This window comes from Vigna unguiculata, chromosome 1 (assembly GCF_037176805.1).
Source record: "Vigna unguiculata cultivar grain cowpea cultivar isolate G323 ecotype 2 chromosome 1, ASM3717680v1, whole genome shotgun sequence".
Taxonomy (NCBI): Eukaryota; Viridiplantae; Streptophyta; class Magnoliopsida; order Fabales; family Fabaceae; genus Vigna; species Vigna unguiculata.
The window spans coordinates 45,553,943-45,580,035 of NC_140792.1; the positions used below are offsets into that span (position 1 = coordinate 45,553,943).

General features: G+C 31.7%; 5 protein-coding genes across 7 annotated transcripts; 2 read left to right on the plus strand and 3 right to left on the minus strand.

The window, feature by feature from the left end:
• Positions 1–346: 346 nt before the first annotated feature.
• On the minus strand, positions 347–3,111 carry LOC114173318 (galactinol synthase 2-like). The gene is made up of 4 exons (XM_028057619.2): positions 2,663–3,111; positions 1,118–1,438; positions 887–1,021; positions 347–784 (listed from the first exon to the last, which is right to left on the minus strand). The coding sequence occupies exons 1-4, from the start codon at positions 2,978–2,980 to the stop codon at positions 578–580; spliced, it is 981 nt and encodes a 326-aa protein (XP_027913420.1). The 5' UTR covers positions 2,981–3,111; the 3' UTR covers positions 347–577.
• Positions 3,112–9,460: 6,349 nt separating this feature from the next.
• CRB (chloroplast RNA binding protein) lies at positions 9,461–12,684 on the minus strand. Its single transcript, XM_028071251.2, has 10 exons — positions 12,397–12,684; positions 11,960–12,094; positions 11,676–11,762; positions 11,480–11,570; positions 11,282–11,336; positions 11,033–11,093; positions 10,678–10,899; positions 10,181–10,297; positions 9,996–10,085; positions 9,461–9,738 (listed from the first exon to the last, which is right to left on the minus strand). Exons 1-10 carry the CDS (start codon positions 12,496–12,498, stop codon positions 9,562–9,564), a joined length of 1,137 nt encoding a protein of 378 aa, XP_027927052.1. The 5' UTR covers positions 12,499–12,684; the 3' UTR covers positions 9,461–9,561.
• A 1,041-nt stretch (positions 12,685–13,725) lies between these two features.
• LOC114184013 (AP-3 complex subunit mu-like) lies at positions 13,726–17,042 on the plus strand. Its single transcript, XM_028071242.2, has 8 exons — positions 13,726–13,992; positions 14,122–14,221; positions 14,302–14,412; positions 14,488–14,577; positions 14,661–14,908; positions 15,942–16,151; positions 16,312–16,519; positions 16,638–17,042. Exons 1-8 carry the CDS (start codon positions 13,958–13,960, stop codon positions 16,881–16,883), a joined length of 1,248 nt encoding a protein of 415 aa, XP_027927043.2. The 5' UTR covers positions 13,726–13,957; the 3' UTR covers positions 16,884–17,042.
• A 547-nt stretch (positions 17,043–17,589) lies between these two features.
• On the minus strand, positions 17,590–20,777 carry PPD1 (Photosystem II reaction center PsbP family protein). 3 transcript variants are annotated; one of them, XM_028071264.2, is made up of 6 exons: positions 20,620–20,777; positions 19,638–19,797; positions 19,154–19,288; positions 18,875–18,961; positions 18,169–18,594; positions 17,590–17,908 (listed from the first exon to the last, which is right to left on the minus strand). In XM_028071264.2, exons 2-6 carry the CDS (start codon positions 19,737–19,739, stop codon positions 17,687–17,689), a joined length of 972 nt encoding a protein of 323 aa, XP_027927065.1. In that variant the 5' UTR covers positions 19,740–19,797; positions 20,620–20,777; the 3' UTR covers positions 17,590–17,686. The 3 variants fall into 3 exon arrangements, with proteins under 3 accessions (XP_027927065.1, XP_085530831.1, XP_085530832.1); XM_085674705.1 differs by having other exon boundaries at positions 20,540–20,755; XM_085674706.1 differs by lacking the exon at positions 20,620–20,777 and adding an exon at positions 20,182–20,522.
• Positions 20,778–22,444: 1,667 nt separating this feature from the next.
• LOC114191100 (Golgi apparatus membrane protein-like protein ECHIDNA) lies at positions 22,445–24,702 on the plus strand. Its single transcript, XM_085666144.1, has 6 exons — positions 22,445–22,576; positions 22,888–22,944; positions 23,053–23,256; positions 23,366–23,425; positions 23,741–23,867; positions 24,288–24,702. The coding sequence occupies exons 1-6, from the start codon at positions 22,562–22,564 to the stop codon at positions 24,374–24,376; spliced, it is 552 nt and encodes a 183-aa protein (XP_085522270.1). The 5' UTR covers positions 22,445–22,561; the 3' UTR covers positions 24,377–24,702.
• Positions 24,703–26,093: the final 1,391 nt, after the last annotated feature.

Below are 26,093 nucleotides of genomic sequence, written 5' to 3' on the forward strand. Positions count from 1 at the left end.
CAGGTTTAGCTTCAATAATTCCTTGGTAGAAAAGAGCTTGATAAGCATCCTCATCCTGATGAAGCAATAGTTCTTGGTGCAGCTCTACATTCATTGTTCTTTTATTTTCTTTAATTCAAAACTCTGGTTTTCTAAATACATCTGAATTCAAAAGCCTTGGTCATAAAAGGACATAAATATGGTTAGAAGTTTGAGTTTTTAGCTTGATTTTCCTACTTAATTTTCGGTTTTATTTAACGACCCAGTACCCACTTTTTAGCCACATTTTTTATTTTAATGAAAAATGACAAGTAAACAAACCTTAAAAATTTTAATTTAATAAAACAAAGATATCATTCCAGAGATCTGATAAATGAAAACAAATATAATAATCCCTTTTAAAGCTTATAATAAAAAGTTCTATAACTTCTCACTACGTGAAGGTCATCGTCCAGTGTCCAAAAGCCATAGACGTTGTTCCCTTCATAAAACCCAAAACTATAAACCAAATAACTATGCATATACTTTGTCGTCTTCGTCGTCGTTAGACTCTAACTTATAGATGTAAATAGTAGTAATAAGCAGAGAAGCAAGCACATTATGCAGCAGAAGGTGCTGACACGAGTGGAATATTGCCACCAGCCTCCGACAGTGCTGAAGACAAACGTTCCACATTCACAGAGTTGTCGTTATTGTAGTTTAGTGTCTCATCTTCATATATCTCCCACCACTTCTTCACAAGTATCTTGATATCTTCCCTCTCCATGTTCTCCTCCTTCCCAGTGAATCTCCAAGGCTTAGACCCCTATGTATAGTACGTAATCAACAAACATTACCACCTCGTATTCAAACAGATTAATGTAACTGATGTATGATCTAAATAGACAAATACAAACAGAGGACTCACAGCAGCACAATAATGAACCACTTGAACTTTGTCAAGTTCAACATTCTCAGGGTGACGCCACAACATAGCCAGCACAAGGTTGTACAAGTTTGGTATAGGCTTGTACTTGTCCTTGAAGTACATATTCAGAAAGTCCTGCCACCACATCACATCAAAACAAGTTTGAAACTCTCACACTTTAAACTTGCTCAATTTGTAAAAATGTCGAATATTATATATGCACACACATACCTGCTCAGCAAAAGATGTGGGCTTGGTGATTTGAAGTGTTTGAAGAAGATCACGGTAAGTGACAAGATCAGGTTCATAGACAAACATGCCAGCGTTGAAATATAGAGGAGGTTTAGGACCCAAATGAGAGGACCACTGAACTTTATCAGGGCACTGTTGGCAGTAACCAATCTGGTACTGAGGGCTGTGGCTCCAAGTCTTCTCGCAGAAGCAATCCATCACAGCATAGAAATAGTTATCAGGAAGATCAAACAAGTGGTCAATGTTTCCGAAAACCTGGATGTCACCATCTAGGTATATCATCTTGCTGTACTCCACAAACTACACGACAAACACAACCGTGTAAGAATGAATCATCCACATCTAAAACAAAAACCAACACTGAATAAATCCTGTTCACTGAACATGGATTCTGTTGTCACCTTTTCTATAAACACCCAGTCTTTTCTTAATAAATTAAAACAACATTTCTACATATATTTTTCGTAAATTAAATTTCATAATTGTCTAAATTTTCACAATCCAAAATGGGGAAAGCTGAATTCTACAAGTTTAAATAATTTGTTGATCCTTTATGTAAAACTCTCTTGAAGCTTCTGAATGAAATAAGATTACTAGTTGGAGAAAGCTTAAACGAAAGCATGCTACTGCTGACGTGTATTAACGTTACCAACAAGAAATTGATAACGTGATTGCACGTGTTGATTTTTTCTTGTTTATGTTTCCGACAATGATAGTTTCTGGTATATTAAACACTTTAATACTTCAAGAAATTATGTTTCAGGTGTTTCAAGACTCTATTTTCATATTTCTATGCTTCCAAAGTGCATTTGGTAAATTCTAAAAATTAAATTTTAAAACATCTATAATTATTTTAAAACATATTTAATAAAAACAAATTTGTCATAACGTTTTAAAAGAAAATCCAAAACACGTGAAAGAATACAGAGAGGCCCAAAATAAAATTTTAAAATTACAAAAAAAAAAACATAAAAGACTACGAAAGAGGAAAAATGATGCAAACGAAATCGAAAAGTAAATTTTTTTTTAGAATACAAAAACCGTGAAAAACACAAAAAAAATAAAAATGAAGCAAATATAATCCCGAAAAGTTTTCAGGCCTTTAACTTTTAGATAAGAAAAAAAGTATCGTGGGTTATAAACATGTACTACCCTTCTCTTTTTCTTTTGTTGAAGAAACGTTGTAGTAAAAAATAGAGGTAATAAAATATAATCTAAATATTATAAAAAGATGGAGGAGTATATATGGTTTCCCTGTATCAGACAAAGACAAAACTTAGTTAACAAAATACAAGAGGTGACAGCATCCGAAACTCCTCCAAGAGCGACGAATATGTACTACGTGTAACTCATGCAACCATTAAAAAAAACAAAACCCACTTTATAAAATCACAAACTTGATTTAAGGTAAATTTATTTGAAATGAAACCAATAATAGTTTTGAATGAGTAATTAAAAATATATAGAAAAAATAGAGATATATGTGCACTGGTTAACTGAAAACAAAAAAGTTAATACATATACCTCCCAAATACGTAGCTTGGAATAATTGATGACATAATAAGCCATGGCGAACTGTGTCTGGTTTTCAGGTGGGTACACAGGTTCAATCTCCCTGACAGTGCAACCTTGAGATTTCAAAATCACACGATGTTCCTCAGGAACATCAGGTAACACAGCAACCACCAAAGGGTACATGCTTTTGGCCTTTCTCAACCCTTTGGCCAAACCCACAACACCTTTCACGTAATCGCCATTCCCAGCAAGGAAAGTCACAAAGGCACGGTCACTACTACGTTTGATTTGCTCAGTGGTGCCATTGACAGTGATGTTGGGTGTCATGGTTTCAGTGAGAGGAAAGGAAAAGAGAAAATAGAAGGTTCCAAGAGTTAGGAACAAGCTTGGTTTGGTTTAGTTTACTAACCAAAGATCACTGAAGAGGTTGTTTTGTATTGCAGTGTGGCAAATGATGGAGGTGGAGAATGACTTATATAGAAGTTTTGGCCTCTGGAAGCTTGTTTCTGCTATTGTTTCATCCAACCGTTAGATACATGGTCTCTGATCCAACGGTGCCAAATGCTTCTAGTTGAATAATCAAACTTTTACTTAATTATTTTATATTATCACTTTAGTCTAAGTTTAACGTTTTCTACATACCCATTTATTCAATGTTGGAGTTGGAGTTTGTTCTGTAACCCTAATCAAATCTCGAAATTATGGGCAAAAATACATTTTACCTAATATCACTAAATAAGGTAATGTCCCTGTCCGAGGGATCTCATCACATGCACACATTATTTGCGGAATATTTTATTTCGCTAAAAAGTATTTCATGAATTATATAATAATTAATCAGCTTCTTCTTCTCTCCTTGTCTTGTCTATAGCACTAATTGTGTTTATTAGTCTTTGTATTAATACACATAATTATTTATAAAGCATTAAAATGTATTTTCACTTAATTAGTGTCAATCATTTTTTTTCTTCAAAAATATATTAATATTTTTTTATTAAAATCATATTAGAAAACAGTACAATGGTGATGGAATGTAGTGATGTTTTTCTTTTTTTATTTATTTATTTGGAGTCGCTTAATTTTACAAAAATTACCTTAAACACATTTTTAGCCACTTTAAAATAACTAGGTTTTGGTTTTGACTAACGAAGTTGAAAAGTCATTAAAAGAAAAATATTTTTTTTTACAAGAAACAATAATTTAAAATTTCCGTAATTATTTCATGATCAAATAAATTGTTATTAATTAAATAATAATTACATAATGAATCTGATTGTGTAATTGTTTCGCGATCAAATTAATTGTTATTACCTATAAAATACTAATTACAAAATAAATCGGATTATTAATAGCATTTTATCTGAGTTACTATTTTTAAAAATAACTATTTGGACCATAAAAAACAAGATTATGAAAATATTAAAAGTTCTGTAAGGAAAGAATTATATTAGATAAGTAATGTACAAATATTATAATAAGAAATCTTCTAAATAACTGAGTGAAAAAACTTTAATAAATATTTTTGTTTTTTAACTTTTAAAAATTAAATGTTACTGTTTTTTTATATTTCTAATATAAACATAAAAAATCAAATGATCGTTATAAGTACGTAACATAACACCTACTAAAATCTATGTAGGATTAAAAATAGATAAAAAAATATTCTACGGAAATTAAAACTAAAATTCTAAATTTTATAATTTCCTTGTCAACTAACTTTCTTGATCTTTATTTGTCCAGAGTATTATTCTTTTTCTAGTATTCTCTGTCTCAGGACTTCCTCGCTCTGTGTGTATGAGAAAATGTTCTATTCTGAATTTCAGCTATAGTTTCGGCCTTATTCGAATGAGCGTCTCATTAAAAGAGTTTACTAGAAAAACTAAAAATAATTTTCTTTTAATTTTTAGTAGTTTTTTTATATCAGCAATTTAATTTTAAAGTAGTAAAAGATAAAGATTTTTTTTTAAATAATTGAATTTTATAATAGTAAAATATATATGAACAATCTTGGTAAATTAGTAATATCATAAGGTAAAATACAAACAATAGTTGTTATAATTAAGCAGGTTTCTTTTAATTTCTTACCAACAAAGTGGCATTGATTTTTTTTTTCTTTTTTTGCTAAAACATATGTAATACTTATCATACTATATGATTGTCAGTTCCAACATTCATTTTTATGACCCGGTCAAAGTTATTGACAGGAACATAAGGAATTCTTTCTTATTACAAATAAGGAGTTATTTCTTATTTAAAATTAAGTTTTAGTAGTGGCCCGACATCGAAAAGTTAAGGTTGGTCTAACTATTTCATTAATGTTAAGTAGAAGTGATAAATAATAATTACAAAGTTTTATATGACGTACAAAGATTACTTGACTCTTACGCTATTGATACAAAAGTTCAACAAAGATATATATAATGAATGATATTGTCACAATGTTTTTGTTATTTTTTTTTATCATCTTTTTTTTTCTAGATTAACTTTCTAAGGAAGCAACCAAATATATTTGGATAATTTATAAATGACATGTTTGGCTTAAAGTTTATAAGTATCTGTCCTACATTGGTGCAGTTTTGGACACGCCTCATTCACATTCACATATTTCAAGCATAAACAGTTTATTCAACAAATAATACGAGAGCAACATTGCTGATGAGGTATTAGGTATTTTATTTATTCTTATAACATTATACAATTAACATTTTCTCTTAATTTCTTGATTTTTTTTACAGTGTGAAGATTTAGTTCTCCAAGGAAGAACCGAAATAATGTAAAAAATTTATAAACTTTTGGTTATATATATATATATATATATATATATAGGTAACAACATATTTGTTTTTAATGCTTATAGGTACACTATGTGGTGAAACAAAAGTTACTTGAGGCTTTTACGTTTCTTCTTTTCTTTTTTGCTATTGTTGTAATATTTTTTTTCCTCTCTTTTTAGGATTATTTATATGGCATGTTTTCTTTAAAGTTATTAGTGTTTGATTTGCATCATAGAAAATTACCAAGTGGTTAACAATCAACCAAAATTCCTTGATCATAATATCTTATATTTTGTTCCATAAACATATAGTTTGCAAGTATTTCTCAAATTATCTTGATTCACCTTAAGGAAAGTTTTTTCAGAGTAGTGGTCTTTTCCGTCACATAATTTTATTTTATGTTAACTTAAGCAAGAGATTAAAAGAATATAAAATTAAACATTTTATTATTAAGAATTTGTAAAGTGGAAAGACAGATATAGTTATATTATATAGTTTTTCGGGTTAACTGCCACCGCCCAAGCAATAGGATATCATCACCGACTGGGCCCTACTACCCCTACGTGAGTAACCTATTTTTCTCCATCAAAGTCACCTCACAGCGAGCCACGTGGACAGTCACAACACACGTGGCTTCCCATTAAACGACTGTCCTTAATAAACAACACCTCTCAGGTGAGGTGCGTGCATATTTACCCTGGGTCCAACTTTTGCTTCTGCCACGTCAACATTTATTCCACGTGGCAACTCATTACCTACACTATTTCCTTTTTAATTAAATAATAATTACTTATTTTTTGGTGGGGTCCATAAAATCCATGCGTGTCTAGCCCCCAATGTGTTTCTCTACGGTGCAATATGTGTCGGCAACATGTAAAGCCTCGTAGCGCCACGTGGTCATTATGTATCTCGTTGGATCAACAATGGTTGGGCGCATGGACGTTTTTTCTGGTTTGGTTAGTTGGTCTAAAAGCATGACCAACTCAAACATAATTAGGTCATCATTGTACACTTAACTAAGATTTGAGGATAATGAAATGAAATATAACATTAAATTATTCTATATTTCTTTTGACGATAATGTTTGTGAACTTTTCGCCCCAACCGACCATTAAAATATTGGATATCTGAATGGTTTGGTTTTTGTGTTAAAATGAAAAGTCTACAATTTTTGGGTTTTCCCGTTGCTAGTTTAGATTGTATGGTTAATTAGGTTGGACTAACGGAATAACTATAATTGGCTTCAACAAATTCACAGGTAAGAAAGCAAGGGAATTTGAGAATATTCCGTTGTCTTTGTGACTTTTAATTTTAATTACTATTCTGTTTCGTTATTAACTTCTTTATCTTGTCGATAAATAAAGCAGTCAATAATGACTTTCCAGAAGTTTCTGGATTTTCTTCTTTTATTTTCCTTTTTTCTGGGAGATTTGTGACCCTACTTATCTTTCTATGATATAGGAGTGATTTTCGGAGATTAAAGCAAGATTTTCTTTGTTCTCCTTAAATCGTGATTACTTTGTTTTGGTTACGATCCCTGATGTAAAGACACAAATTAAATATGTATGTACAAAAGCTGAAAACCATTTGAATAAATGTTCTATGTTCTATGATAATTCCTTTCTGTACGTAAACATCACCAAAACCCAAAACACTTACTTTAGTTGTGATATCGAAAAAAAATGTATGAAAGTTTGGATTCAATCCGTATAATCATGGTAAAAAAAATGTATTCAAATAAATGTGTGATCGAGAAGTTTATAATTTTAATAACTTCTTATATACATTAAATATATTCAAATTTATTTTTATTTTTCTCTCTTATTTAAAAATGTAGAGATTGTTGTGAGAAAACTTGCTATGGTAAGAAGAATCCATTTTAGAGCATCATAAGTTATGAGTGTCTAATTGAACTGTTTATTTTAATTTTAAAGTGTCACAAGTATTTTATATAAAACTATCAAAAGACACTACACTATTTTATTTTAATTATTTAAAATTTAATCTTTTATTAGTTTTGATTATATATTTTTAAAAATAATTATTTATGTGTTAAAATTTAAAAGAGCACATAATATGTTAAAATGATAATGAGTTTCATCTACCACAGAAATACTCTTACTAAATCTTACTAAAAAAGTTACAGCTTTATAAATTCCCGTTAACACTTCACACATAAAATCCTATAAATTGTAATGACCGATATAGAAATATAATTTAAAAGTATTTTCTTTATTATTTCATTTAAAACATTTTTTTTCTTAAGAGACATTAACCACTGATAAAAAAAAATCATAAACATCTGTTCTTGTATAAGGAATCCCACTAGATTTGTTTTATCATAATTTTTTGTCAAACAATATATTTTTTAACTTTAAAATACCAACGACATTTAAAATAATACTCAAAACCATACTTAATATATAGAAAAATATATTTTAACTTATTATTCTTTTACTTAGTTTTAATCTATTATGTCGTTCACTGTTAAACCATCTATTTTAATTTTTTTTATTTTTTTTAGTAATGTAATATAATGATCTAATAATGATTAGAATAATAAATTAAAAGTGAGGAAAAAAAAGTGAATTGAAATATGTACATAAAAATACGTATTACAAGTTATATACTTACAAGAAATTCTATTTTTTTTAAGTAAATATCGAGATTTATTCATTAAAATATAGTAATCTTTTTCTCATTTAATAAAAACATTTTCCTACTAATTCGCTATTACTTATAAAAGGTATTTGATATATATATATATATATATATATATATATATATATATATATATATATATATATATATATATATATATATATATATATAGATAGATAGATAGATATAGATATAAAATTAAATTTCAATATTTAAAAATGAATTTAACTTTATGTCAAATTGTATAACTTTTTCTTGTCATAAATATAAAATATCATTTAAGTGTATAAAATATTTATATATTTATATTATATTTATTATGAGCTTTAGTTATACTATAATTGTTTATAAACCACATTTTTCTTTCTATTGTTAGTTACGGTATGAGACAAGATTTTTTTTGTTTAACAATGCCAATAAAGTATGTATATCCTTTATATGTTACGGACATTTAAAATAATTTTTCTATGGGTTAAACATATTTTTTTCTTTAAATTGGTATAAAATTAGTCTTTAAATTAAATTTATAAAATACTTTTTATAAAGTTATGAAAAATATTTTCCTTAATAAACAATATGTAAAGATTATGTTATAGTTTATTAAAGAACTCTATTCATCATTTGAAAAAATTCCACGTCATTTATTAGAAAAAATATTTTAGATAACTTCATAAAGAGTGAAAGTTAAATATTTTATAATTTAGGTTACAAATGAGATCTATTTGTTATTATAACTTGAAGACAAAAAAAACACACACTACACTTTTATTCATCACTGTAGGAATTGGGTTTAAGCTTTTCCCAGTCCCTTCTCATCAATGGACTCCTGATGTATACGAAGGAGTGCGGTTCTTTTGATAAATTTCTATCTTTTTCTCTATTTCTGAGATGTTTGGATTTTTCAAAACTCCATGGACATGCCGAAGAGAAATGCTATTCCCACTCCAACCAAGACATAACTTTACTTGATCAAATAACAATTAAGTTGAAGCAGAGTCAGAGACAACGAATCCCTTTATGATAAACAGATTCATTTTGCAAGTCCGTTATTACGGATATATATATATATATATATATATATTGTCCTTTTTTTCTTTATGCTATCAACATTGACATTTACAAGAAAAAAATGTTTTTGTATGTATGTTATGTGATGGATTGCCAATTACATGTGGTGGTGAAGTGTGTATAATGGTCGGGATAGTAGCTGAGGATTGTGGATAGGGACCACAATGTAGTATTCATGGACGAGTTTCTTAAGAAACACTTCAAAACTTCAACTCAAATACGTGGTTGATAAGGTCTTAAAGTCAGATCACCATTTATTTTGTTTTAATCCATTTTCCATCAGCATAATAAAATTAAGACAAAATTAATATTCAAAGGCTCATGTATATTTCAGAACTTCATATTGTAGCAAATCCGAACAGATTTTATAAATATACATGAATTACTGAAAATTGATAGAAAAGTTTATACACCAACAAGACTCTTGCCAAGAATAATGTCATCTGTTGAGAAATCAGCCTCTTTCCGGAATGTTCCTCTGCCAAAGTCCAGGTTATATGAGTCTGCAAGACCTTCTACAAGGTCAAATTCAGGTTCCCACCCAAGTACGCTCTTTGCTTTATCAACCGATGCAAAGAAATGCTGCACAATAAAGAAAATAAAACAACAATGTTATTATTCATCATAATTTCGCCAATGGAGAAACTGCACGCATTCATTTTCTTTTGTTAATGTTATGTCGGCAAAGAGACGTCCCAGCTATGTTTCAGCTTTCAAACGTCATGAGTTTAAAAACTTTTAAATATCATTAGACTGTATAATGATGTCATTTTTTTAATAAACTATATAAGTTACAGACACTTTTTCCTCATTCTATCTGATTCGTGTTGTTGTTTCACCTGGTCACGGAATGGAAATGACTTCTTTTTCCCAAAATCATAATCTTTAGGGTTGTAGTGAACGATCTCTGGCTCTGGGAATCCACCAGCCTGAAAAATGACAAAACAAACAAAAATTATATTAGTAAAATATGTCTCAAATGTGAATGTTTGACATTATAAATGACAAGGAATGAATAACTTACCTTAGCACACGCTCTTGCTAATCCATCAAATGTGACATATTTCTCTCCCGAGATGTTGAATACTTCCTTGCTGGCCTTGTCATTACCAAGAACCTTAACGAAAGCTGTTGCCAAATCCTGTCATGATTGAACCATATTTCAGCCAAAATCACAAAAATGTTACAAACTATCATGCTATTAGGAGTATAAAAAGTTAGCTACAGATTAGTTAAATCAGATGCTATTATGGAATATAAAACGTTAGCCATAGATTAGTTACACCAGTTATGTCTAAATGAACGTTTCAAGATAATATTAGAGAAGGTCCGTAATAGTCTGTAACAAGTTAGTTTCATTTACATAAGACCATTTACTATAATCTTCAAAGCCATCCAAAGAAGGCACTGCAGATAACGTACGTTGAACCAAATTGCAGAAAGATGGAACATAGTAGGCATGGTAAAAAAAACTCTAATGAATATGATGAGCTAAGAACAATAACATAACGAATTCAATACCTTAACATGACCAAGTTGTGTTATTTGTATTCCTGAGCTAGGGATAGGAATTGGGCGACCAGCTTTCAATCTATGGAAGAACCACTCTTCAACAGGGTTGTAGTTCAAGGGTCCATAGATGTAAACTGGCCTTATAGAAGTCCAGTTAACACCCTTTGATTGTAGCAAACTTTCTGTCTCAAGCTTTCCCTTGTGCCTACTCTTAGGATCAACTGCATCAGTCTATCACAGGAAGCAAGGAGTTAAATGGAAACTCAAATTAATTATACTGCAAAGAGAGATATGAGTGATTAAAGGCAAGTCACTGCAAATTTCTGAAATTACAGGAAGATATACATGTTAAAACGTAACTGACCTCTGCATGAGGTAATAGATCAGATTTGAGATAGACACCAGCTGAAGAACAGTAAATAAACCTGACAATGGGAAAGTTATAGACAAAATGGAGATTAGAGGCATAGTACAAAATATTACCAGAGACATTTTCTCGCTTGAAGTGCAATCAAATTTATTCTTAAAATTCAGTTGACTAGGTAACTCATTTGTAAGTTGAACAGTGACAATCTGGTTTTATGTTATATGAAAGACAGTTTAGGCAGCTTACTGTTCCAGATTAGGCAGAGCATCCAGTATGGGTTCAACTTCATCTGCCTCTCGTCCTGGAACATGCCGAAAATTTTATGAGTCTCATGAGAGAAAAGTTATGAAAAATCACGACTTGAACCTAAAGAGAAAAATAAAATAATGGAATTGTAGGAAAACAATATGCACAGAAGGTGTGAACATGTAGGAATTTGCATACCATTTATGTCATAAACAACATCGTACCCCACAGCTGAGAGACTGGATTTTACAAATTCAAAGTCCTTCCTGTCTCCTTTCAAATGCAAGATCTGGGAAATTAAAAATGCTACAAATTGTAAATGCTAATGAAAGACACACATTCTCATCATGCCTTACAAGAAGGTGAATTCGATATTTAATTTGCAATTAGATACCTTGGAAGAAAAATCAGCATAATCACCGTCTGATTCACCTGGCAATTGTTGAGTCACAGGCGCTTTACCTCTCGTAAATAAAGTGACCTGTCAAATTCATATGTTCTATCGTAAAAAATATTCCTTGGAATGTAATTTTGAACTATACGACATTACCAAACATATTATATAAAAGCTTTTCAAAGATATGATTCCTTAGAAATGCATTAACGTATGAATTAAAAAATCATTCCACAGAACAAAAACAGGTGTAGAAGAGTTAACGCGAAATGGGTAAGTGATACCTGGTGACCCTCTTTGACAAGGAGCCTAGACAAAAACACTCCAATAAACCTGGTGCCTCCCATGATGAGGATTTTCTTGGTGCTTGATGCAGAGACATAGAAAGACCCTTTTGGCTGCCATGATTTTCTCTTAAACTGTACGCAAAACAAAGCAAGCTGGGAGTTAGGGATGGAGCATATGGGTTTTATTTATCACTTGGATGCTTAGATTCTTCAAATTATTAACTCAAAGTTTGTGGAAAAAGTTAACTCAATTCAACTCAAAAGAACAAATACAGGAATTGTGCAACTGGGTTTACCTAGTAATATAAAGGTAGAATAGAATAATACAATGGTGTTCAGCATGTGGTGGTAAATGCAGAGACAGGAAGTAGTGTAGAAAGAGAAAAAAGATTGAAGATGGAATATTAGGAAGAAAGAATTAGAGAGAGGAGGACCTGAAGTTGAGTATGAAGTCTGGTTCCACTGAAGTCAGAAAGAGAGGAGGCCAAGGGAGAGAAAGATAGTTGGTTCTGTTGGAGTGCCACCATTCTTGCCATGTTTCTCTCCACACAGCTTTGCTATGTGCGTGTGTGTGTGTAGAGTGTAGTCAAAAGTTATGGGGCTGAAATTTGAAGTGGTTCTGGTTTCCCTCACCCACCTCTTCTTTGCTTATGATAAGACAACGACCCTACTCCATCTGCATCCACAGCCCCTCATTCCCCTCCTCTTTTACATTCATTCGTTTTTTCTCAAACCATATATATATATATATATATATATATATATATATATATATATATATATATATATAATATTAATCCATTTATTTATTACAACATAAAATTGCAGCACTTAGATCATTGCTCACCACTTCTCATGCGACGTGAATGTACCTAGACATATATATGTTGTTCCTATGCAAGAGAAAATTCATGTTTGAGATTCCAAGCTAAGAACAACAACACACATGATGAATTACATCAATAGCTTCCGTGTGCTACAAAGTAAAAAGAAATACTAAACATTTTTTTATGGGCCCTACCCATAAGAATTGGGCTAGACATGTACGGCCCAAAACGCAACTTCTCCTTCTCCACCAGCACATTCTTCTTCCCCTTCTTCCTCAACCTCCATTTTTTTTTCTCTATCTCCACCAAAGCTCCTTCCTCCACCTTGGCCGGCACCTTCTTCTTCAGGAATAGAATGGACAATCAAAAATATGTTTTTTATTTTGTATTTTCAAATACATAATTGAATTACATTTTACACATTATTTTTCTAAGATTATTTCATGTGCCATTTAGAGTTCAAGATATTCCTTTTCACCAACAAATATCAATTCTTAATACATTTTAATAGAAACAAATACATAAAGTAATTCCTATATCATTTTAATAAAAAAAGTATACATTGACAAATTTCTGTTGAGATTATTTTGGTCACACATCTTAATGATGCTCAGCGAGTTCAATTATTCAATAATGAGTTACAATTTAGTTTACTTTAGTTTTTTTTATTATGGAATATGATTTAATTACACTAACAATACAAATATTTCTATATTATTGTTGAATTTTAAATCGTCATGTAAGTTAAAAAAAAATAATGATTTTTATAATAATTACTTATAAATTACATGTATAGTGATTTTAATTAGCTAATATTGCAATTAGTTTTTACACAAGCTGTCTAATTACACTCTTTTTTTCTGTTTTATGTCTGTGTATACACTGTTTGTGTGTATTAATTACATTCTTTTTATCACTTGAAATTGAAGTATTAATTTTAGTTGAGAAATGTTACGGATTGGCAGTGATGAATGGTGTGTCAAGTGAAGGACGACGAAAGTAACGTACCTCGGTGAATTGATGGAAACTCTCTTCATCACAAACTTTTCCTTTCTCAAACCTTATTAACTTTTCGATTTAATTATTACAATCATCACTGTCTTCCTCCCCTTTTTTTCTCTCTTCCCTTCCTTTCTTTCTCCGCTCTGATTTTGAGTGAGAAAGAGAAATGTTGCAGTGCATATTTCTTCTGTCCGATTCTGGGTAAGATTCACGCAATTCCCTTACTCGCTCTAGGATTTTCAGAACAAGTTAATTCCAATTTTCTCAATTTCCGATTTCAAATTTAAATTTCCACTTTAATTTGACGACTCTGAAAATTGGATTCCTTAGAGAGGTAATGCTAGAGAAACAGCTTTGTGGGCACCGCGTAGATCGCTCAATATGTGCCTGGTTCTGGGACCAAGCCATTTCTCAACCTGATTCTTTCAAGGTTTTCATTTTCATTCCCAACTGTTTCATTTTTTCTCTACCTTTTATTTTTGTTTACCTTCTCTGTTCTTCTCTGTGTAGCAACAACCAGTTATTGCTTCCCCCACGCATTATCTATTCCAAGTTTTTCGCGAGGGAATCACCTTTTTGGCCTGCGCACAAGTCGAAATGCCCCCATTGATGGCCACTGAGGTATGTATCTTCCCATATATTTGCAACTCATGAGCCAATGATGCTGCATTTGTTTTTTTAACCATCTGATTTTAGTTCCTTTGTAGGGTAGCTGATGTTCTCAGTGAATATCTTGGGGGATTGAATGAAGACTTGATCAAAGACAACTTTATCATTGTGTACGAGGTATTAACAGTTGACAAAATGTTGTTTTGCATTTTACCCCTATCGATTTGTTGTCTAGATGTAAAGTTGTTATGTTATTGTAGCTTCTGGATGAGATGATAGACAATGGCTTCCCGCTAACTACAGAGCCCAACATCCTGCGAGAGATGATAGCCCCACCAAATATTGTTAGCAAAGTCTTAAGTGTTGTGACTGGCAGCAGCTCCAATGTGAGTGACACCCTCCCAGGTGCCACTGCATCTCTTGTTCCCTGGAGAACAGCGGACGCAAAGTATGCCAACAATGAAATTTATGTAGATCTTGTAGAAGAAATGGATGCAACAATAAACAGGTCCATCTTCTCGAATTGTTGTCTTTCACTTCCGAACAGAGATAATTTTTTGGTGTTTTGATATTTTTTAATTATGGTGTTATTTGTTAGTTATTTTGGCTAAACTTGGAAAGTTAAAAATTTCATATTGAATCTATTTTGGGTAGGTTCCTTTGGACATTGTTTTTCATAGAAAATTTTGAATCTGAGGCCACAAGCAGAAGAAACTATGTGTTGGACTTTTGCCTTTACAAGCAGCAAAACTATAATACATTAACAGTGAAATCTTATTTCTAGGATAGGTTAATGTATAACTTCTGAAACTGTAGTCCTTAACCGAGGCAAATGATGTGCGATTCATTTAGCCAATCTCATTTAGTGAGATAAGGCTTTGTTGTTGTTGTTAGGTCACTGTACAACTTAGTAGTGTAAATTTTCCTTTTCTTCCGTCGTCTGCTTTGACACTCACTCAATCTTCTTTTCCTTGATTGAAATCCGTTTTATCACTCCTTATATTGCAAGCTGAATATCCTTGAAATAGTACAATGACATTGACTCAGCAATTGGGGATGTAGCTCTGCAAAGCTTTATGTCTTGTGTATATACACATATTCACATGCATGCATAACATCACATTTCCAATAAAACCATTTAGGCAAAGATGCTAGATAAATTTCAAATCATTCAAATATGGGTCATTCATTATGTTTAATAAATAACTTGGTATGTGACAGAGATGTAACAATCAAAGGATAATGGATAACAAAAATTCCTATACTTTTTCATATTAACATGGCTTCCGTTTCTAGCAAAGAGATGAAGAACCGTGATCTTTGGATTCTTCTTTGATTTCTTTTATTCCTTTCCATTTTCCTCCATAGCCTTTCACAAGCTTAACAGGATATTTCTGATGCTTGGAAGCTTGAACTTGTGGAACTTTATGTGGCTAGGGCAGAATTTTCAATGATCATCTTCACACTCCTTTGTAGTTAGTATCTTGTGCACGGTTCCTTCAGCTTCTGTTATACTCGTTACTAAAGTTCTGTTGGTTCAGGGACGGAGTTCTGGTGAAATGTGAGATCAATGGTGAGGTTCAAGTGAATTCCCGTATCACTGGTCTTCCTGATTTGACTCTTTCATTTTCAAATCCTGCAATCCTTGATGATGTGAGGTTCCATCCCTGTGTTAGATATCGGCCCTGGGAATCCCATCAATTTCTTTCATTCGTGCCTCCTGATGGGCAGTTTAAGCTCATGAGTTACAGGTATGGTCTCCAGCTTTTTTCTTGATGTGTGAATTAGGATTTGAAACGTTCATTTGAGAAGTCTGTATGAATAAGATATAATTATAAATCTTAAATTTCATTCAATGGTATCCCCGAATTTCTATTTATCTGAAAGTTTGCATGGCACCTTATTTTTCAGAGTTAGAAAATTGAAGAGCACCCCGATATATGTAAAGCCACAGTTGACTTCAGACGCTGGAACATGCCGTCTTAGTATATTGGTTGGAATAAGAAATGATCCTGGAAAGACAATCGATTCCGTAACTGTTCAGTTTAAGCTTCCTTCTTGCATCTTATCAGCTGATCTGACTTCAAATTATGGAATAGTAAACATACTATCAGACAAGGTACCTATTAAGCACCAATCTTTCTTTTGCTATCTGCTGTAGATTCCAGGAAGTCAAAATAATCAGATATAACTTCTTTGTCCTTCTTTTTGTGATGGAGGTTTCTTTGTTTCTACAGACATGCTCTTGGTCCATTGGTAGGATCCCAAAGGATAAAGCTCCTTCAATGACAGGAACATTGGTGCTGGAGACTGGATTGGAGCGCCTTCACGTCTTTCCCACATTTCAAGTGGGTTTTAAGATTATGGGTGTTGCCCTCTCTGGTCTACAAATAGATAAACTGGATATGAAGTCTGTACCCTACCGCTTTTATAAAGGGTTTCGAGCTCTTACTCGAGCAGGAGAATTTGAAGTGAGGTCATAATTGTGTATTTACCCTTGAGTTGTCTAAGACTTGTAATGATTCTGGACATGAAATTTTGTTCATTTACACGACCGGTTTCATTTGTAAAGAGTTGGATAGTGTTCTCTTCTGGTTTCAAATTATTTAGTGGTGGATTTATCGCCCGCGTTTATGAACGAATCTTGCGACTTGTATCACGAATCTATTTCTCGCGTCGAAGATTGGCAGCATTGACAATGAATTGTGTGGTTTAAGATCTTAGATGAATGAGTGATCCTCTCTGTTGAGCACAATGTAATTTTTTGTCACATGCAAGAACTTGAGTAACGGAGTGAAGTTGAACAAACATTATCATCGTATGCCAATCTTATAATATGGACTTATCCTAATTACACCCTAAGCTTGGTTATTAGTTTTTTTTTTTTTTTTTTCGTTTACTTAAACTAAAGCTTGATTTGGTTTTCTTCCACTTTTCCAACTATATAGAATAAAATTAAGTCACTTTCAACACAACACTGGTTTAACATTCTTATTTTAGATGTGGCTTAAAGATTGATGAGACGAGTCTGATGGTTTGAATAATTGAGACACGCCACAATAGCTCATAAGTTAAAAGTCATGTTCTCAAACAGACTTAAATATATATATATATATATATATATATATGAAAATGAATATAAGACTGTAACAAAAAAATCAACAGAGCCCAGATTATGGCAAAGAAGAGTTAGAGAAAAATGATTTTTAGAATTGAGAAGAAATAAAAAAAAATAAGATTATGTTTCAAGAACAAAGAGCATATTCATGCATCCAACATTCTAGTTCTAAGCAGCAATCTTGCTCACTCGAAACGAATCCATGACTCTACGAAGATCACTTTCCTCCTCTGCAAACACATTTTCCGGCACCTGCAATCTCAACTCATACAGTTGGTTGTTTTCAACTCCAAGAACAGATAGGTACCTCCGGTCCCATTCCAGACGAGCCACCCGGTCTTGTGGCATAACAGCAAGTTCATTGTTGTTTGCATATGACTTTATGTTTACCTAGCAACATGGAGACAATAAATTCAAGTAGTCAATTATGTGATTTTCCAATCAGGAGTGAGAAGGCATATGAATTATGAACGCCTTCGAGATGCATTACTTACCCAAAGTGATTTTATTACCAATTTCTTATGCACTTCATTTATAATTGTATCAACTAGTTTTATCTGGCAATACATGCTATGATCATCACTGTGAGGTGTGTTGTGACTAAAGAAAAACTCATGCAACTGATTATTTGAATGTAATTGTTAACCAACCTCAACTTCATAGTACAACTTGCCATCATCAGCTACTCTTGAAGAAGTTGAAAGAATATTTGATTCACGTCTAACACCGAGTCTCGTTGACATAAACTCAGTTAGATATTGTTTGAGCACTTTCTTTCCAGCTTCTTGGGGTGGACCCAAATCTTCAACACTCTTGTATTGGGAGGATGAAGGTGAAGAAATTTCAAGAGAGAGATTTTCATCGAGAACAAAAGGGTCCCTGAAGAATATGTCAGCCCCAGCACCACGGACTTGAATCCAACTCCCTGGGTACTGGAATGAATAACCATCAAATGCATCTATGTATTCACGGAACACAGGAGACTGCTGAGCCAGTGCTACACCGACCTTTGAGATAATGTAGGTTGATAAGATCAAAGATGCTGCTTTCCTTCTTGAAACTGCAAAAGCTTTAGCCTGATTATATATTAGCAGGCATAAAATCAAAGCCAAGTTGTAGATGGACCATGCAAGGACGGTAAAGGACAAAACGTTCACCCAGGTTGGACTAAGGTTTCTAATATCTGGTCCACACCCATTCTATGGATATAGCAGACAAATTTTACAAATTCAAAGTCCTTCCTGTCTCCTTTCAAATGCAAGATCTGGGAAATTAAAAATGCTACAAGTTGTAAATGCTCATGAAAGACACACATTCTCATCATGCCTTACAAGAAGGTGATTTGCAATTAGATACCTTGGAAGAAAAATCAGCATAATCACCGTCTGATTCACATGGCAATTGTTGAGTGACAGGCGCTTTACCTCTTGTAAATAAAGTCACCTGCCAAATTCATATGTTCTATCATCAAATATTCCTTGGAATGTAATTTTGAACTATATGGCATTACCAAACATACGTATAAAAGTTTTTCAAAGATATGATTCCTAAGAATTGCATTCACGGAGGAACGAAAAATCATTCCTCAAAACAGACACAGGCTTAGTAGAGTTAAGCAAAATGGGTAAGTCATACTCGGTGACCCTCTTTGACGAGGAGCCTAGACAAAAACACTCCAATAAACCTGGTGCCTCCCATGTTTAAGATATTCTTGGTGCTTGATGCGGAGACACAGAGAGTCCCTTTTGGCTGCCATAATTTTCTCTTCAACTGTACCCAAGAAAAGTATGCTGGGAGTTAGGGAGGAGTATATGTGTTTTATTATCACTTGGTATGGATGCATAAATTCTTCAAGTTATTAACTTAGTTTGTGGAAAACATTAACTCAACAGGACAAATACAGGAATTGTGCAGCTGAGTTTACCTAGTAATAGTAATATATAAACATACAATAGAATAATACAATGATGTTCACCATCTGCTGCTAAATGCACACACAGCAATTAGTGTAGAAACACCAAAGGATTGAACATTGAATTAAAGGAGACAGGTATTGGATGAAATGATATTGATGATGATATAGAGAATATGAAGAAGAAAGAGTTAGAGAGACGGGGACCTGATGTTGAGCATGAAGTCTGGTTCCACTTAAGTCAGAAAGAGAGGGGGTCAAGGGAGAGAAAGATAGTAGGTGCTGTTGGAGTGCCGCCAGTCTTGCCATGCTTCTACGCAGGGTTGCTATGTGTGTGTAGAGCCTAGTCCAATGTGTTGATATGAGGCTGAAAAGTGGTAAATTATATTAACTTGAAATAGTTTCAAAGCATCAATGACAGTGATTTCATTCAACAAATTTTGCTCACATTAAGGAGATTAACATTTTTACAACACTCATCATACCACCTTCAACCAAATTTCAACAATTTCACATCCCAATCCATGTTGGCATACCATTGCTTCAGCATCAAACCAAAGCCAAACATCACCAAAACATAATACAACTTAACTGTCCGTGCCCTCTGTTTACAGTGTTTTCTCTCTATAGGAGTACGCTAAATCTTACCATTTTACTCTTTTACGTGACTATTTATTCGAATTGAACAATTTTTTTTTTTAAGTAAAAAAATTTCCTATAATAAAAAAAAGTGAAAAGGTATTAAACCAACCTCTCACATTCTCAGCACCTCAAGTTCCTCCCCATCAACACCTTGAGAGTACTTATCATACATACTCATAAAAGGGTAAGTCCTAGCACAGCAGTAAACTTACGTCTTATGCCCAAATCCATAAACAGTCTCTTTCCATATGCAACTCTTACAATTATCCTCCCACCGGTAATATATACTCAGCAATCACACAACAGCTAGAATTTATTTTCCCACTTGGAAATTGAAGTTTCACTTTCACAAGCATTATCGTTTTTCCTTTCAATAACCTAATCTATGACCTTAATATGCTAAATTGCAATAGCATTCCACTTCAATCCCCTAAACTATAGTTTGTGCTTCCCTAAACACGCGGTACCTTGCGAATCCCGTAGCCTAAACCAAGGGTGGTAACTTCACCACCAACGGATAACGGTAAATAGAGGAAGAAGAGAGAACCTGGACAGAAGAGAGTGAAGGTACTGAAGTCTGCAAAGGAATAAGTGAGAACAAAATGTAAAAGCAATGGTTATCTGAAATCTAAGAAACAGTATTTCCTCATCTCATCTTCTCCTCTTATCCCCTAAACTAAAACAAACAAAAATACAGAGTTAAACTATTTCTTTCGCGGTTTAATTATTATATTGGTCCTAATTTTCTTTATTTAATTAAGTCTCATTTTATTTTAAATCGATTCTAGATATTTCCATTACATTTTTTATAAACATGGAGTTAACATCTTTATAAATGTCATATTGTAATATTGTAGTATCTTTGTTTATTTCTTTCTAATTTTTTCACAATTTATTTGTTTTTTCTATGTTTTTTTTTTTTTTGTATCAGGGTTAGTATTATGTCACTATGACATCATTCTTAGAATTGTATTCAAATGATTTCCAAATGATTTATTTTTTTACTCAGTTCAGCTTTTTTTTTAAATCTAGCAATTAAAACTTTTCCAATTTGTTTAGGTGAATGGGATACAAACTTAAAATTGAATTTAGTTTCTTTATTAATATAAATAAATAAATTACAATATATTGTTCTATTTTATTAAAAAAAGTATTATTTAGTTTAAAAACTTGATTTAAATATACAAATTAAGTTACAATATGTAAAATATATTAATAATATATTTTAAATATAATGTGAATATTAATATTTTCAGAATAATTAAATTTATGAATAACTAACAAGGAAAATATACTTTTTTAATTTTCTAAAATATTAAAATTTAAAATTACTATAAAAACTTTATCTTTACATTTTTAAAATTTTGTTTTTTATTTTCCGATTCTTCTCTCTCTATAGTTAAATTGATTCTCTTCATCAAAAGTTTAAGATTTTAAAACATGTATTTTTTTAATTTAAATTAAAAAAATAAAATTAAGTTAAATATTTAAGTAAATTATTTAATGTATAAATTATAAAAAAATTATTTTAATATGCATAAATAGTTATAATAGACTGATTTGGTTCTATTTTAGATAAAATCAACATTATTTATTTTAAAATAGATTTGCAATCCGATTGAGTAAAAAGTAATACTAAGTAAAAAGTAATACACGTGAACTTTTTTTATTTATAAGTTCATACAAATTATAACATTTGTTTATACAAGGGCATGCAAATTATAATATTCTTACGTATCAATAATTACTTAAATTTTAATATATATATATATATATATATATATATATATATATATATATATATATATATATATATATATATTGGTCGGTGAATATGAAAGGAATGAATTTTGAATTATTAGGGTACATACATTGCATATTTATTTTGTATTAATGCACTTGAGGTTACTGTTTATAGTACTCAAAAAAGCCTTTTAATAAATTGTTTTGCAGCTAAAGAAATAAGAAAAATATACAAGTGTATAATTATTGCAAATAAAAAAGTAAGAACATAAATAATTATGACTTAGAAAGAAAAAAATTATACTAAGAGAAGTTGAGATTTGGAAAAAATAATTGCATAAGAAAAAAAGTGGAGTTGAAAACTTAATAGTTACAGACAAAATAAATGTAAAAAAGGTTTTAAAAGTAATTATTTTAGTCTTTTTTAAGAATTTAATTTTCATTATTGTATTTTAAATATATTTTTAATCCCCTTGGTATAAAAGTAATATTTAAAATTATCCACAAAAATTAATCCTTCAAAAGCGTAATTTTTTATTAGTTATTTATTTCATAAATTAATCTTAAAATAATCAGTTACTTTTTACATTTGTGGGATGGTATGGTTGCTTATGTAAAAATAGAAGACATGTCCATTACCATTTAGTAAGAGAGTCCTGTATATCAATTTGACATGTTAATTGTATGGTTATTAATTCATTGTTATTGTCAATAAATCTTTTGGAAGTTTGATCTCAGTCACAACTATGGATCTGGGACAGGTATGTGAAATTTCAATCAATTATGTATGTTTTCTGCATTTCATTCAATCAATTACAATTTCATTTTCATTTTCATTTCCCCCTTCTTTGTTGGAGACATTTTTAATTTTTTCTCTTCTACATTGAAGAAAAATAACGAAATTATGTGTCAGACATATATTTTTGTGGGAATTTCTTTATATACACTCTCCAAATCTTTTGTTTATAAATTCTACTCAAGTTCGTTGTATGTCCATTGATTTCGTGGGAATGATTATATTATCGTTCTCTTCTCTGCGATAGTTAACTCATCCATTGTACTCTGCGTGCAGCCTGTAGAGGAAAACTACGCTAATCCAAACACTTGCTTCTTTCATGTTCTCTTCAAGGTTCACTTTATTTAATGTATTTGCATTATTTCAACATTTCTCTGTATTCACCGATGGCCGATGTTAGTTCTAAAATGTGTAACGTTTTTCATTTTGTGTGTCTGGCAGGCTACGGCTTTGGCATTTTACATTCTCTCTACCCTCTTTATTGATAACTTTGTCATCATTTTCGTGATTACTGTTCTTCTAGCCGCTCTTGACTTTTGGGTAGTCAAGAATGTGAGTGGGAGAATTTTAGTTGGTTTACGGTGGTGGAATGAAATAAATGATCTGGGTGAGAGTGTTTGGAGATTTGAGTGTCTTGATCAAGAGGTGCGAATTGCTTGTTTTACTCAATTGCAACTTGCATGTTGTTATCCTATTTTTCAAAAGTTCTCTCTCTATGGAGATACATTATGTATTTTGTTTGTTTTTTCTCCAGTCATTGGCCCGGATCAACAAGAAAGATTCATGGCTTTTCTGGTGGACACTTTACCTTACAGTAAGAAAACATCAATTGATAAGAGATTGTGATGGCATTCTAGTTTTTCTTATATCCTTTGGCTATTTACTGTAATTTGTCAGAACAATTGAAGGGGTAGTACACAGATCAGGCTTATTTAGATGGTTCATGTGTTGTTTTGATATGAGTACTGAATAAGGTAAATAGAGTGACTGATTCTGTTATATGTTGGATCTGAATGGAAAGTATAATTGACATTTGGGTTTTTCCATTGCTTACATTTTGTTTTTTTTATCACCACTCATCCAAAATATTGTTATCCATTACATAATTTTCTTGTGTAAATCTCTACAGGCAGTTGCGTGGACCCTGATGGCAATATTCTCACTCATAAAGCTGCAAGCTGATTACCTCCTAGTTGTTGGAGTTTGTTTAACCCTTAGTGTTGCAAATATTATTGGTTTTACCAAATGCCAAAAAGGTATGCTGATTTGTGTATCTTATATTTCCAAACATATTTATTGGTTTAAGGTGGGGTCACTTGCTCACTCTAATTTATCTTCATACTTCCAACATAAATTAATTCATTATACTACTAACATATAAATAATGTCATCTTCAAGAGTTGAAATTGGGACATACTATTTGATTGCATCTGTTTCTCTTGTGGGGTTCCATGAAAACATGTTCAGAGTTCATTGTTTACATGTCAAATGGTAATTTATGAATTTTCTTATAATTTTCTGGATTGGTGCGATATAGTGTCCTCAACGTAATTGCTTTTCTTTTATCTTAATTTGTTGCGGTTGGGTCACGATATGTTCTTTTCTGTTGGCAATCCTTTATATGTATTAAATGGAGAAAGATTTTGCAATGGATACCGCTGATTAGTTATTTTCAGATGCTAAGAAACGGATTCAACAATTTGCCACCCAAACAATTGTCTCACGGGTCACATCTACATTACAATCAACATTCAGTGTTGTTTGAGGAATCTCTTACCCCTACGTCAGTTGCAGAAGAAAACTCTGCGAAGGAAAAGTATAAACTACTTAGAGTAATAAAGAGTCTGAAAGAGGAGAGGTAGCCCTGGCCCAGTTCTGCAACCAGCTAGATGATGGGTAGAGTATTAGATCAATTGCATTGACTATGACCCAACACATGCAAAATTTTGTACCTTCCACTGTAGTGGCTATGACTATTATTGTCAAATCATGTTTTTTCTTTGTTATGTTTTTGCATTCAAGTTTTAAGAATAACGTTTTGTATTACTCTATTTCTGTATCCATTCTACCATTTATGTTATAAAAGCTCAACTAAGCATTATTACGATTTTATGGTCCTAAGAGATCTCAGTTAAGCCAATACTTGCGTGAACAAAGAAATACAAAACGAACCTAAAAATAGGTAAATCAACCCTATATCTAAAAAGACATATTTAATGAAATCCAACCAAAAAAAAATGTTTATGAACCATCTCATATACAGAGAATAAACTCAAATACTTCTCCATTTTGTAACAAAATCTCTTCTTTGCCAACTTGGACGGAACTTGAAGTTATTAATGCTACTCGATTTAATTGCAAGATTAAGCGGAGTCTCAAAATCTTCATTAATCATATCTCCCAAAAATGCGTAAACACTTAAAATTCTGCACAACAGTTATTGACATTCGAGCTTGGAGAATGTTTTATGTACAAAATTCATTAAAACATGATCTAAAATCCTTTAACTTGGAATCAAGATAAACAATATGGTGAATCCAGGGAGTGCGAAGCTTCAAAGCATATAGTTTTCCTTTATGTGCATAACCAATATTTGGAGAGCGCTTTTTAAATCTCATTCGGAAAAATTATTAATTTCTTTTTCCACACATGATTTGTTTGCCTAATTGCTCCCCAATTGAATTTACAGAAAAAAATTATAAGATTATTTCCTGTGGTGTTTAGAGTTCAAGATGTTCCTTTGCACGAACAAACATCAATTCTTAATACATTGTAATAGAAACAAATACATAAATTAATTCATATATGTTTTTAACAGAGTGATTTTATTACCAACTAGTTTTATCTGACAATACATGTTATGATCATTATTGTGAGGTGTGTTGTGACTAAACAAAAACGCATGCAACTGATTATTTGAATATGTAATTGTTGTTAACCAACCTCGAGTTCATAGTATAACTTTCCATTATCAGCTGCTCTCGAAGAAGTTGAAAGAATACTTGATTCACTAGCACTGCATATTGAGTAAGTGATCATCAATTAGGATAACAAAAAACAGCACGCGCTCGAGGGACTTAATGTTAAACGGCGTCGTCTGGGTAAAGGGTCGTGGTAGTAAACTCGACATAATTATTGCATTAGCCATTGCCAACACAAAGACGAGAGAAGAAAAGAAGAGCAACATGTATAGAATATTTTGAATACGGAGCACTTTCATGATTTTATCTTTACAAGACGTCTCATAAAATTGAAAAAGGAATAAGTGTTATAAGGAGTATATTAAATACATTATTAAAAGTTGGTAAAATATTAAATGTATGATTAGAAAACAATAGAAGATGTAAGAAGATTCTAGAAATCTCTTTATTTTAGTGTTAGAGATCTCTTTATTTTAGTATTAGAGTTCTTTAGAAGCTATTAATGTATTGTTTCAAATAAATGAATAACGATCTTCTTTCCATTATATTAATTCTTTCTAG